Raw genomic sequence first — 14,680 nt, forward strand, 5'->3', positions numbered from 1 at the left:
TTAGATTATATTGCACGCCTCCTGCACTGTTCCATAGAGCCAAACAGCAAGGAAGACATGTCTACCCTCCATTTCTTCCCTCTTCTATGGAATTGGCTCTTTCAGCCAGAATTTCCTCTCTGCTAGCCTCTGACCAAAATGCATATCAGAATACTTCAAAAAGGTGGCTGCAGTATCTGACAGAGGATTCAGGGGCATATACATAGCCACTAGGAGAGGACACCGCCATTTGAAGGCTAAACATACATCTTTCCAAAATAATCTCCTGAATTCTTCAATCAAAAGTTTACAAAATGAGGTGACCTTCATTAAATAGCAATGCTGTAAACATGAAAGCCCTTAGAGAATCATACTTGGTGTCATCACAAATAACAAATGCCTCAAAGTCTCATAACTAGGGAACCACTGATTGTTCCCTTAGTCTCAGATATTAGAATCAGTTGCTGCCAGGCCAATCAAAGGACTCTGCCCTCTTCAATATCAGTCAGCAAGATGACAAATTAATGACATGCTGCAGATGTTTGGAAACAGATGTTAGAAGCCAGCAGTTCTCAACACAGCTGAATGAAACTTTCAATATTTGTCCAGTCTGAGCAGCATGGACTTCCTGTTTTGCTGTCCACTGAGAGGATGCACCAAAAAGGAAAAATATCTTTGAAGCTTTCCTGCAGTACTTGTAGTTGGGACTGATTGGTGTCACTGTACTTGATATTCAACACTGATGATGCCAGAGATATGATAAAACACACTGGCTTTATATCTAGGATAGCATACCAAGCCATTGGAACACGTTGATCAATTCAAGGGGAAGCTTTTGGCAGCAAACAGAATGGCAACAGAACTGAAAACAGGTACTTGGAAGAGGCTGTTAAAGTTATGGACTTTACAACCTTTTATCTATATTATGTGAAGAAATGGGCACTCAACATGAGCAACTCCTCTTCCACAAAGAAGTTTGTTGGTTTTTACTATGAAGTTTTGAATTTCTAGTCTGAGCTCAGAGAAGACCTTTTTTCCCTTGTTTAATTTGGCTCTGCCCTTGCTGAATAATTCACAGATCAGCATTCAATTATTCTGAATACTTCTTTCCAGGATTGGACCATGACATGGGTTCTCAAACTGGGAATTCCAAAATCCTGGAGTTGGGGTGGCAGGCTGGGGATTCATAATTCCTGGGAGGTTGCAACCACCTTGTACTTCTCTTATTGCTAAATGGGAAGAGGCGCCCTGGGTTAAATGTTGCCATACCAGGTCAAGTTTGAGAACCACATGAAGTGTGCTGGCATATTCAGCCCAGGTCATAATGATCTGGTGTCCACATACGTAAAACCACTACCACAATTAGCACAAACTGACATTGTGGTTGTCAGTCTCTCTAGAGAGGTCAAACTAAACAGGTATGGAAGTGAACTATCCTCTCCATCCCTAGATGTGGCCTCTTCAGGTCACAGTTAGAGCAAATTGAAGGGGAGTATGGGGAAGCATGAGTATCATACAAGATGCATGACATCTGGCAGTCTGAGAAAATAACTATGGAACCCCAGGATGACATTTTCACACATACATATTTCATATCTGAACTTTAAGGAGATTGAGCAACTACTGCAAATTCACAATAAAATATTCCATAGCCATCTTCAAAGGATCCACACAACCAAGTCCTAGCATCTTTTGCAAAACAAAATTACACACACGCAGTTACTGTTGCTCATGTATATAATATGGAAAATAAATAAAATGGGAAGATCTCTAAAAAAATATATAGATAACCATCCCATTAATTTCAAGAAAATTAGAGATTTTTTAAATATTACCATTAAATAATGTATAATATTAATTGCTAACAGTTCAGCACTATTTTTTCCAAGTGAGTTGGCAAAACTCATAAAATGATCTGATCATGACAAAATGTAGAAAAAAATAGAAATAATTAAAAGTCAAAAGCTGAAAAACAAAAGTATATGATAACTAATGGCAAAGATCAAGTCTTATTTTATATTGTAAAAACATACTATCAAAACATTAAGAAATGCATTTGAAATCCAAAAATCTGTAATCAATCAAGTAATTATAAATGATATATGTTTAACTGACTTCTAGATGACAATTATTGTAGTTAAGTACAAAGCCTGAGAAAAACTAAAATACTGCCAAATCTTATTTACTGGGTAACAAATTATTGGGCCAACCATGCAAAACGTTGACAGCCTTTCAACTCCCATTGACAGTAGGCTCTTTATGTTTACACTGAGAACAGATTATGTAGTCCTTACTACAGGAGGTAAAGCCCCTCTTGAATAAATCTGGAGCTCTGCTTGAGGAAAGACAACAGAGTTTAACATTGGTTAAGTGATTAACAAAATGTCAAATGCAATGCATAATGACCACATTTTAACAGCTGGATCTCATATTTCAGACTGTGGCTAGAAAGTTTTGGATTTGAAATACATGATGAAGTCCTTGATATGTAGGTGAAACATCAGTATAAAAATACATTAAGCTATATCCAGGCATGTTTATCGAAGAAGAAAGGGTCTGAGCTACAGGAGCCATTGCCTTGATAGTAAAATTTAAATGCAGAGGATCAAAACTTGCATTGTAAATGATGGGATAGCAAATCTAATTATGGCAGAGAAAGTATCTTCACTTACATATCCCTAATTCAGATATTTAACTTTTGGGGTGAAAACTAATTTTCTGTAGTTTCTCACCTTTACTCTCAGAACATTTTGAGACAGTTTGCAGAAAGAGGGGAAAATATGTTTACACCAATTAGTTTTCAGACAATTCTTGTGTGTAAATGTATAAGTCAAAACAGCTTCTTTTTAAAACTTGAGAACTTACCAGGGACTTGGTCCTCAGTAAGAACAAATGTTTTTAACATGTTTAAAGTAATGTAGTTTAGAAATAATGAAGTTATAAATGTCAAAGTGTCATGTGCAGTATTGTACATGAATTTTCAGCTGTGATTTTAAACAATGCACAATGCTCCAAATAATCATTTGCATATGTGTGTCTTAAGCATCACATATTTTATTACGTCATCTTCAAAATCAGACAGATGCCCATTTAAATGGGAACAGAGTACAATAAGAAGGATGGGAAATCTCTTGTGTCTCTTCTCATGTCCTGCAAGTCTTGTAAGTAGAGATGTCCTAATTTCTTTTTTTACATTAATTTTCTTTAATTTAAAAAAGATAAAGCATATATAGTTATTAGAGCAATGGTATAATTTTATATACAGAAAAGTCAGGAAAATTTAAGTTGTAGATCCACAAAACAATCTTAATTCAGCCACACTATATAATATATTTAATACACAGTAAAGAGTATATCAACTCAAATAAGCCAGAGGTTTTGCTGAAGGAAAAGGGCTAAACTTGGAGGAATATCTAGGAAATGCAACCTCAATCTTCATTAATGGCATCTTCCAAGTGAATGTCAAGACAGTCTGAAAATGCAAGACATTTAACTTCTCATGGACACAGCAGCAGTAGCCAGAAACATCTTGTTTCACCTTCCACTACTCAGGAGACCCTGCTCCTTTTTCCCCAAAGGTAGACTTGTTCACAGAAATCTCTGGTTTGTCACCTCAGAGCTAGACTTCTACAGCATGCAATAGCTTGATGTGATGCTCAAACTACAGATTGCTCACGGCTCACAGCATACATGCTAAACAAAGCAGGGTTGGTAAAAATAGATGATTTTTTGAAAAAATACAAAAACAAACAGATTTTTTAGATTTCGTTATTTAAATTATAACTTTTTCTTTTTTTAAATGAACCTGTTTATAATAAGTTTAGGCCTTAACATATTTTACATTAAATTCAGCTTTCATTTTAATCTCTTACATTTAAATAAAAATAAATATGCTGAATCCATGAGCCTCTATCAAAACCTTTGAGTTAAAGGCTGCTTTTCTATATAAAGAAAGAATCGGGGGAAAACATCCAATTTTTGAGGTCAAAGTTTATAAATATGGCACAATACATTATGTACTGTATGAAGGTCTTGATCCTGTGGGGGACCCAAGGGCAAGAGACTGGCTAAGTCATCACAGGTGTTGGGATCCAGCCTCTGACTCCAAGAGACACTATCATACATCTCATCAGGATCATCCATTTAGCCCACCTGGTTGGTCTCACACTCCTATTTTATAGCTTCTCCCTACCTGAGGTCTGATTGTGTTAGTTCTCGAATTATGAATATTTATGACTCCACCCACCCATAGAAACTTACTCTCCAGCTCATGGAAAAACACTGAAGTTTCCGTATCCAAAACACTGAAGGTTGTTTTGTTTAATAAATATAAATTTTATATGCTGTTTTGTGTATTTAATTAAATTCCATTTACTATCCTAATGCAGCTTGGCACAGATCATGAGCAAAATGTTAATTATCTAGTATTTATCATTCAACATTTTCTAACACACTAAAAATGTACAATTAACAAAAATCTAAAAATATTCAGCTATATAATTGCTTAAATAAATGTATATAGTTATAGTGTACCCTTCTAGGTAGCAAAAAAATATATATATATACACCGAATCTAGTATAAAGGCTCTATATAGTTGTAAATCTACATGTTTTAATGTTATATCAACCAATGACAGTTCACCTTTCTTTAGAAAATAACTGAAGTACAAATGGAAAAGTTGATTAAAATTGATGACATAAATTGAGGTTTTCCGCTTGGTGATTTACATTTTATACTGTATGCAGTTTGTTGAGTCCTGTCAGCCCCAGAATATTAGAAAGAAGGTGGGTGAGGTGATTTTTTTATTGGAAGAACTTCTGTTGGTGAGAGAAAAGCTTTCAGGCTTATGCAGAGCTCTTCTTAAGGTCTGGGAAACGTAGGCTATGTCTACACTGCGCACCTTACAATGATGCGGCTGTACCACTGCAGCCATGCCATTGTAAGGTAAGCAGTGTAGCCGCTCTTTGTTTCTGGGTCTCCCAGCGACAAAATAAAACCACCCCCAATGTGGGGCAGTAGCTTTGTTACTGGGAGAACACCGCCAGCCAACGAAGCGCTGTCCACACTGATGCTTTTCGTCCACACTCCTGAGCAATGCAGTTTTACCAAACTAACACCTGTTGTAGGCAATGCTATGTTGATGGGAGGGCTTCTCCCATCAACATAGCTACTGCCTCTCGTGGAGGTGGATTACTACACTGAGGGGAGAAGGTCTCCCCTCAATGTAGTAGCATCTTCAAGGAAGCGCTGCAGCTGCACCACTGCAGCGTTTTAAGCATAGACCTGACCTCAAGTGTCACAGCTAAATACAAGATGGAACAGATTGTTTAGCACACATAGTTAACACATATTTCAAGGGACAATTCAAGGTGAAGTGGCTCATTAGGGCTCATCATCAGAAGCAAACTCTTCACAGATACTCTGAAGTTTCCTAAAGAAAAGCTCTGTGTAAGCTCAAAAGCTTGTCTCTCATCAACAGAAGTTGTTCCAATACAAGATATTACCTCAGCCACCTCATCTCTCTAAGAACATATACTGTCATGCTCCAAACTGACTGTCCGTACAGTTCTTAGCATAGTTCAAGTTGCTAGATCTTGTTTTCAAAGCCCTGAAAATGCCATGAACAAGCCACCTCAAGGCACTATCTCTCACAGGGAGAGACCTCAGCAATGGAATCAATTACCATAGAAGGTGAGTCCAGCTCTTGCAGCCTTCTGATTGTGATGCAAGGCTCACCTCTTTCAGAAGAAATTCCCTTAATAGCCAAACAATAAAATAACTCCAGCAAGTGAGCATACAGCAAACAAGCTATATCCAGACACTTTTATACGGCTCAAAATACTGAGGAGGAGAAATACCAGGCCAGAAGAATCATGTCCATAATTTTCAATGTATGTAATGATGCCAAGATACCACCGTGATGGAAACTTTAGAAATGCATTTTCTAATAAGATATTTAAAATACCACCACATACTGGAATACAAAATACAAATGAACAAAGCTATGGTTCTTATTGCAACCATTTGCAACTTTCTGATTTCTGTACTCTTAAATAACTACCCTGATGTTGTATTGACATAGATTTTGCATTTAGGTGATCTTTCAGGTGCTTTTTTAATCTAATACAATTAATTCTGTGTCATGCTACCAACCATTATCTGAAAGAATTATGCATTAGGCTGTTATGTGTATAGTAATACAGTACACATGGAACCACCAAAACTATGTAGTCTGAACAATCTCAAGGATTTTCTTCAAAACTGTTGTAGAGTCATTCAGTTTTCAACATGGATTACTTGATATGCAATCAATCATCTTTTCCTTTTCATAAGTTATTTCTCAGTTCAAATTTGGTATGTTTTATTTATTTAATATTATTATATTGTAAAAAAGATGGGGAAGGAAAAGTTAGGGAAGATGGAACATATACCTACAGAAACATCTGTAGTCAGTTGCAGGTACATTACAAATTTCAATAAGCAATTTATTTAAAAATTAAAAAATAGTTAATCATAATGCTAAAAATAGATATGCTTTTAAAGTTTTCTACATTCTCCTGAAATTCCATGGTGAGAGATGCAGTAGCATTCTAAAAAGTCAGGCTTATCTAATGTTTTTAAATTTTTGAGACTCTGTTTCTTAGTCCTGAAGGTAGCTCTGCATTAGTGTTGAATTAATAAAGATCTCTAAATATATTAAGAATATTGTGAGTCCTTTATTATTCTAGACTGGAGAATCATGTTTATCTTTAAATATTTCTGCCAGAAAGATTTCCACCTATTGCTCGTCCACATGATGTTTTTCTTTTGCTTTACACACACACATATTATATACACATTTTAATTTGCTGGAAAAACTCTGTTAAACTACCACCACATTAATGAATTTCTTACATGTAGGTTCATATTCTCTGTGGTGGCTTTGCAGATCACTGATATAGAAAGATTATTTAACATATATAAATTTTAAAAAATTAGAAAAAAAAAATTCTGATACCAAATCCCAGTTAAATCTGCTTATCACCTTACAGAGAACTAAGAAAGAAGTGTTCTGCTTGAATTAGAAGATGACTACTTGTTAAAGTTTATCAGTCATATGTTCTAAAATAGTCTTCCTTTGTTTTATTCTACTCTTCAGTGCTTTTTGTAGTCTTCTCGAAGTTTGAATATAAAATTGTGATGGTCTTCACTCGTGGGGAGCATTGTCTAATGGTCAGGGCTTAGGCCCTTCAAAATGCAGAGGGAGTTGGGGGGGCAGGCCCTCCTACTACCCCAGGCTCCAGGTCAGGACCCTGTGAGGGTTATCAAAAGTCTGACAGCCAGGAGTGCCTTAAGGCTGCCCTCCTTGGGCCACTTCCTACCACCCCACAGTTGTCCAAAGTTTGCCGTCTCTAGTGAGTTCACCGCTTGGCACCTCCTTGTGGCCATGCGTGGCAGCTCCCTCTTTCTCAGGGCAGTGGCTGCCTCCTCCTGTGGCTTGGCTCTCAGCCAGGTCAGTTCCAAGTCTCTCCTCTGCTGGGGTAGTCCATAAACAAAACAAGGAGAATTGGCACAAACAAACTAAGGCCCCCGGGGGAGGGGGGGCAGGGGTGGAGAATGCTTCCCTCTCAGGTTCTATCATGGAGGGACCTTTGGGCAGTTGTTGTAGGGAGAGATCCTGCCTTTCCTCAGCTCTGTTCACAGGAGCTGCAAGTCTTCTCTCTTCCCTGATCTGCCCCTAAGTGTGCTGTTTTGCTCCCAGGTGTGGTGGGGCGGGGCTGGCCTTGTTGCATTCTTTTTGCTCACATTTTCAATATCATTCTGCTTTTAAGCTCAGAGGGGATGGACATATTGAAAAACCCACCACAACAGTCACAAAATCTGTCACACAGACCTGAGTCAATGTTGCATCATTTCTCCAATTGCATCTAGTCCTTAAACCAGGGGTCGGCAACCTTTCAGAAGTGGGGTGCCGAGTCTTCATTTATTCACTCTAATGTAAGGTTTTGCGTGCCAGTCATACATTTTAACATTTTTAGAAGGTCTCTTTCTATAAGTCTATAATATATAACTAAACTATTGTTGTATGTAAAGTAAATAAGGTTTTTAAAATGTTTAAGAAGCTTCATTTAAAATTAAATTAAAAAGCAGAGCCCCCCGGTCCGGTGGCCAGGACCCGGGCAGTGTGAGTGCCTCTGAAAATCAGCTCACGTGCCGCCTTCGGGAGTAAGGGAGGAGAAACAGATTAATAGTTTCTCTAGATCAGCAATTCCCAGACTTTATCTGTTCACATACCAATTCTTAAAAAATTGTTGTGAAGTGAATGGATGGCACATCACACTCACTCACGTACCACAGTTTGAAAACCCATGGCCTAGATCACATTCCCTAGCAAGTTAACTGAAAATTGCCCATGGCAATCAATCAGCATAACTCATTTCTACTAGAAGCCAGGCAACCCTCTCAAAAAAAATGTTTAATACAGGCAGGGATGTTCCTAAGGCAGCTATATTTCTTGGGTGATGGGGACCCAGGAAGTAACACAAAGAACACCTAGCTTTGAACAAATGCAACAAAACACATAAAACTAGAGGGCGAAGTGCTATGTCCAGTCCCCAGGATGCAAACCCTGGTTCAGTCCACCCCCACCCCTCAAGATGACATGGATATTTTGGGAAATCCAGAAGAGTCGTGTGAACTTAGTTTTCAGAATAATTTTAATTCGCCTATAGGGAAATCTATGGGAGGACATGATGCAGCTATAGTCAAGATTTATTACACTGAATAATAAAAAACAGAACAAAAAATGCATTCCAATTCATTAGCGCTTCCTGAGTCATAAGTATTTCTTCAGAGGCTGAATTCATTCTCAGTAGGAAACTGACTGTATAGTGGGCTGATGTAAGATTTCAAACATGTAATTAAATTGTGTAAGTTGCAATAAGTTGTCCTCTTTAGTGAAGGGCTCAAAAAGATGAAAAAAAATTCCTAAAAATCATGAAATTAAGACCATAAAGCGAATTTAACCCAAAGCATTTCACTCAGAAGAATACTGAATTTATGCTAAGTAAAGCCAAAGATAATAGTATGTATAATTTGAGCAATTAGACCTGATTACAGATTTAAGAAAACTGAAGAAACTAGTAATAAAGCAGAGACATGTGGGTTCTGGTAAGATCAAAAGTGAGATGCCTGGCCCAAGTGACCTTTTTATCATCAGCAATTCCTATGTCCTCATGTACAGAAGAATTACAATTTGTGAAAGCAACATATTTAACTAAGTCTTTTTCTGGCTTCACAAGAGAGAATCCTGCACTGATGATAAAGGAATAAACCAGAAACACAGAAAAGAATCGTTAAGAAATAACATAGAACAAAGTACTTGCCTCAGTTGCTATAGATGTGAAGTTATCTGCAAAGTGGACATGTCTGGCAAGCTCCTCTGTGCTATCAGGAATTTCTCCCTGGTCAATATGATACTCTGGCACAGCCCCCACTAATACAATAAGCATAGACTGACAGGCCACATATACCTAAAAAGAAGAGAGAAACAATTGTTTAGGATAACAATTGTTTAGGATAAACAATGTACATGATATTTTGCCCTCGTTTATCATAAATATTTTAACCTCTTCATTGAACTAATATTTAAAACTTGAGCTACAGTAGTTCTCCTAATTCAAAATCACAACAGCTCAGCTCAGTCAGTGTATTGTCTTTGAGTCCCTAGACAGGAACACATAGGCCAGGGCATTTTGGAGGGACAGCAGTCATGTCATAGTTAAGATTTTCAGTGGGTTTCTATTAACATTTTGATTTTGCAACCCTCCCCCAAATTTCAAAATTCTTCAAACTTCTTGCTACAAAGCAGCAAATAAGAACACAGAAAGGAGATTATAAACTACCGTACTTTACTAGGGACTTCTAGCTGATCTAGCACCCAAGGCCAAAATTTAATTCAATTAAAGTTTGTTTCCAAGAGTTACTAACACTTTATATAGTAACATCACTAAGGAATATCAATTCCAGAAACAAATCAGTACAGCAAACCAATGGAGTTAGAAACCTCTAGCTTTTAACCTCTAGCTTTTAACCTCTTGCAGGGACTGAACCTGATCACTATGGAGGTTAGATCGGGGTGGGCAAATGCGTCTCGTTTACAGTTAAACTACGGCTCCAACCCCCTCCCCCATTCTCCACCTAACAGACTGGGAGGGAGCGGGAGCTTGGGGATTCTGCCCAGTGGCAGTGTGGTGGGGCTAAGGGCTTCTGCCAGAGACAACCGGTGCCTGCTGAGAGTGGGGGAGCACAATTTAGAGGTTCCCCCCAACAGCTGGAGTCATACTCCTAAGCCCCCAGGCATGCCCCTCCTTACCTCAACGGCCCCTCCCTGCAGCTCCCAGGTATTAGCTCCACGTGGAAAATCAGTGGCAAACAGCTGGAGCTGCCACTTTAGCTCCACGGGGAGAGGCAGCAGCAAAAGCAGTGGCTCTCCCTGAATCTCCCAGCTGTTTCTCACAGCCTCTCCCCACAGCTGCAGCTCCCAGCTTACTGGTTCCAGCAGCTGCCATGCAGGGAGTGGGCCCTGCAGCACAATGTGACTGAGTGGGGCAAGCAAACCCTCGCAAAAATCTGGGAGGGTACGTGCCGGGACTCAGGGCTTCAGCAGGAGTGGGGCTGAAGCCCCAAGACTCCCCGTCCCCACAGGGCTAAAGCTTGAGCCCTCTGTAGGTGCCTCTTACAGTGACAGGGCTGAAGCCCCAAAGCCCCCTCCCTGCAGGGTTGAAGCCCCAAGCCCCAGCAGGGGCACCCCATGGGGCAGAATCCCCAGCAGGTGTCCCCTGGCTCTCAAACTTCTGAAGATTGTTGTATGCAATTCAGAGGGTCTGTAAGTTTGGCCACCCCTGGGCTACGTAGTAGAAAAAGAAAGTTTTCCATCAAAAGGCTCATGAGGCTCTCTCTTCCTGCAGGCCTCAGGAGGTTCACAGTAAGTTTGAATGCCTTGTACGAGAAGTGCAATCTTAGTTCTGTGTTTCTAACTTTTTTTTTCTTTAAACCAACTTTCTTGAAAAATAATATATATCCAAACCTTAACCACTTTTTGATGCTGTATTGTCTATGGAAGGAACTCAGCTCTGGAGCTAGTTTCCCCCGACAGGTCCAGCAGGGCCCAATATTGTCTTGCAGCTTGATTTGGGGATTGGATCTGTTTATATTTGGATTAGCCAATTTTGTTGTTGAAAACAATGTGTTTACACACCTACACATAAATATGATAGATGCAGTTTTAGAAATAAAAAAAATAAGTATACAATTTTTCCTAATGCTTGAGATTTTAACAAACCAAGTAAGAGAAGTGTTCAATTAAAAGGTCTTATTTAAAGAAACATTTAAGATACACTATTCACTGAAAAACTGATTTTAATATTACCTCTTCAGTTTTAAAGTATTTATATTTCACTTCTGTCTTTTTTAAGTGGCACTCTTTATGTTTTGTTTTTTTTAACAGTTTGCATATGAACCATGTCCAACTTTCTCAAAAATGGGTACCTAACGTTAGTCAATAATTAGGTCAATGGAAGTTATTGGGTATTTATATCTTCTGAAAAACCAGATGAGCTAGAGACAACTGCCTGGCATCAGCCCCCAAGACTTATGGGCAGAACAAAAATTTAAGTGCTTCTTGAGCCAAAGACAATCAGTTCTGAAGAAGTTACAAAAGAACAGTGAGGACTGAAGAAATACTACAATAAGCATGCCAAACAGTTCAATTACAAATGCAAGAGAATGTTAGATTTCAAACTGAAAGCAGCCAGCAAACTGCCAAGGTAACAGCTATTCTATCTACACCAAGGTCATAAATCAGGGGTGAGCAAACTACGGCCTGGGGGCCGCATCCAGCCCTCCAGACGTTTTAATCTGGCCCTCAAACTCCAGCCAGGGAGCGGGGTCAGAGACTTGCCCTGCTCTGTGCAGCTCCCAGAGCAGTGGCATGTCCCCCCCTCTGGCTCCTACGCGTAGGGGCAGCCAAGGGGCTCCGCACGATGCTCCCGCCCCAAGCGCCACCCTCGCAGCTCCTATTGGCCGGGAACCGCAGCCAATGAGAACTGCAGGGGCGGCGCCTGCAGACAGGTCAGCACACAGAGCCGCCTGGTCACGGCTCCGCATAGGGGCCAGAGGGAGGACATGCTGCTGCTTCTGGGAGCTGCTTGAGGTAAGTGTCGCCTGGAGCCAGCACCCCTGACCCACTCCACCACCTCAACCCCCCGCCCCAGACCCAATCCCCCTCCCGTCCTTTGAACCCCTCGGTCCCAGTCCGAAGCACCCTCCTGCACCCCCAACCCCTCATCTCCAGCCCCACCCTAGAGCCCGCACCCCCAGCCGGAGCCCTCACCCCAGCCCCCAATGTTGTGTGCATTCATGGCCCACCATACAATTTCCATACCCAGATGTGGCCCTCGGGCCAAAAAGTTTGCCCACCCCTGTCCTAAATCATCTGCCATCTTGAGGCTCATTCCTACTGGAAGAACCAAAAACCATCTATCTAAGACCATGGAAGATGCTACCTCTTATCTCTAGATGAAATCTAGAAAAATTATAGTGTTTTCTTGATGTGAGAAGTTTACATATGCCCCCAAATACCCCACCACATCTCTGACAATGAAAAATGCCAGGAGCAGCAAACATAGGGTCCATCTAGCAGCTCCATCTCAGATCACTTCAGAAGAAATCCCTAAGAACAAGTGGTCTTGTGATCAAAAAGACACTGGTGGTTTGTTTTTTTTGCATTTGATTTTTTAAAAACACAAGATTTAGAAACAGTAAACTCCAACACCTTCATCTATCTCATGTGAGTGGAGCCATAAAAGATCAGCAGCTTTTCCAACACCATCCATGCTTTTTTTGTTACACTGTAGCTACAAGGAAATCTTCCTGGGGTTAATCTTGAAAGGCCAACTGTAAACTTCAGCTACAGAAAAATGTAGCAATTATTCTCCACAATCCTACAGCATATTTAAGTACTATCCCAATTTTACAATAGGGAAAAATGATATGTAAAGAGCTTAAGAGACTTGCCCAAGGTCATACAGCAGGTCACTGACAGATACAAGAAGAGAACACAGGAGTTCTTGACTTGCAGTACTATGGCTCAATCTCCTGATCTACAGTGCAGGTCAACAGATTCACAGGCTGAAATATAAAATTTACTACCAAAGATTATTTGTATACTGGCTCATGCACATCCAGGCTTCCACCGTCCTTATATTAAAATAACACATGTAAATGTTGTCATCCTGGCCTTCCAAAGTCCAAGGGAACTTCAGAAGATAAACAGCCAATGACAACATCCGCTTAAAAGGATAAAGACTGGTTTGCACTATAGGGGATGTATGAACAAGGAACAGCCTAGTTTAATATTCAATAACCTTCTTGCCTAACGATATAAAACTATTCTGAAAGAAATTTCATTTAACATCTATTTTTATAGTACAGTATCCACATGATTTCTTTTGGGAACACTACTCAGGTAATCTGGACTCTACGTTAATTATGTGAGAGCCAGAGAGAGCGTCTGTTTGTTTGCTATTCCAAGCATTCCAGGAGGTTATAAACCGAGGCCAGCGTTAGGATTACAGCAGGGTTCCTCCGTGCCAGTAACCCAGAAAGAAACCCAACCCCGCGGCTGCGAGAGGAAATTCCCTCCTCTCCCCTGCCAGCCACGCTGAGCTAATCCACTCACGCCTCGGTCTCCGCGGGGGCCGGCTCACGCTGGCCGGAGGGACGCAGCGCAGCCACTCAGGCTCCAGTATGACACCCCCGCCCTCCGCACGGGGCTCACGGAGGGTTTAAAACACGCAGCCAGCGGCGCGGACAGACACGTTTGCGGAGCTAAGGAAAAGAGGCTCCTGCGCCCCCTCCCCGCCCCACGCGCGTCCTCAGGGCAGCTGCCACCGTCCCTCTCGTGTCCCATGAAATCGCTCCCCGCTCCACAGCGCCACGCCCGCCCCACCCAGCGCCCCGTGGCACCCTGGCTCTCCCCCCCCGCGCAGCGGATGAGGGCGGGTCACCGCCGGGGACCGGGGCAGGCCGGGCTGAGCAGCTGCGCGCCCCCCGCCTCCTCCCACCTGCAGCAGCACCAGGAAGGCGGTGAGGCGCTTCTGGCTCCGGCCGAACTCCCCCACCGAGCCGAACGCCTCGTCCAGCTCCATGGCCCCGCGGCATCCCCGCCACCAGGCGCGACCGCGGCGCCCTCTGGCGGCAGGAAAAGCCTCAGCTCGCAGGGGAGGGAAGGGAAGAGGCGACGAGCGCGGCCCTGCCAGTCACTAACGGTCTCCTCCCCGTGCCCGAGGCTGAAGCGCCGCCCCCGGTGGGTGGGAGCGTCCGCTCAGCGGCTCAGGCGAGGAAGTTGTAGCTCCCTCGGGCCAGGCCCGGTGGGAGGCAGCGTCTGCGGAGAGTAACCAGATAGTGTGAAAATTCCGGGTGGGGTAATAGGTGCCTAGATAAGAAAAAGCCCCAAATATTGGGACTGTCCCTATAAAATCAGGACACCTGGTCACAGTACATGCCCCAAACAGCAGGGGCAGAGCCTGGGGATCTCCCGAAGCACATGGCCTGAGAAACAGTAACTTAGAAAACAAAACAGTAGTGAGGCCATAACAGAACTTCCAGAGTGGGGAAGAGGAGTTGAAGGCTCTGCCTACGTCTACACTGCAGTGTAAG

General features: G+C 41.8%; 1 protein-coding gene across 1 annotated transcript in view; it reads right to left on the reverse strand.

The window, feature by feature from the left end:
* Positions 1 to 14,169, reverse strand: part of LOC135881680 (solute carrier family 22 member 15-like) — a 56,137-nt gene extending 41,968 nt beyond the window's left edge. The window contains exons 1-2 of the mRNA XM_065408349.1: positions 14,086 to 14,169; positions 9,346 to 9,492 (exon numbers count right to left, since the gene is read on the reverse strand). Of these exons, the coding sequence (XP_065264421.1) occupies positions 9,346 to 9,492; positions 14,086 to 14,169 (231 nt within the window). The remainder of the gene's footprint in view (positions 1 to 9,345; positions 9,493 to 14,085) is intronic.
* Between the last annotated feature and the right edge of the window lie 511 nt (positions 14,170 to 14,680).

Source organism: Emys orbicularis, chromosome 7 (genome assembly GCF_028017835.1).
Source record: "Emys orbicularis isolate rEmyOrb1 chromosome 7, rEmyOrb1.hap1, whole genome shotgun sequence".
NCBI lineage: Eukaryota > Metazoa > Chordata > Testudines > Emydidae > Emys > Emys orbicularis.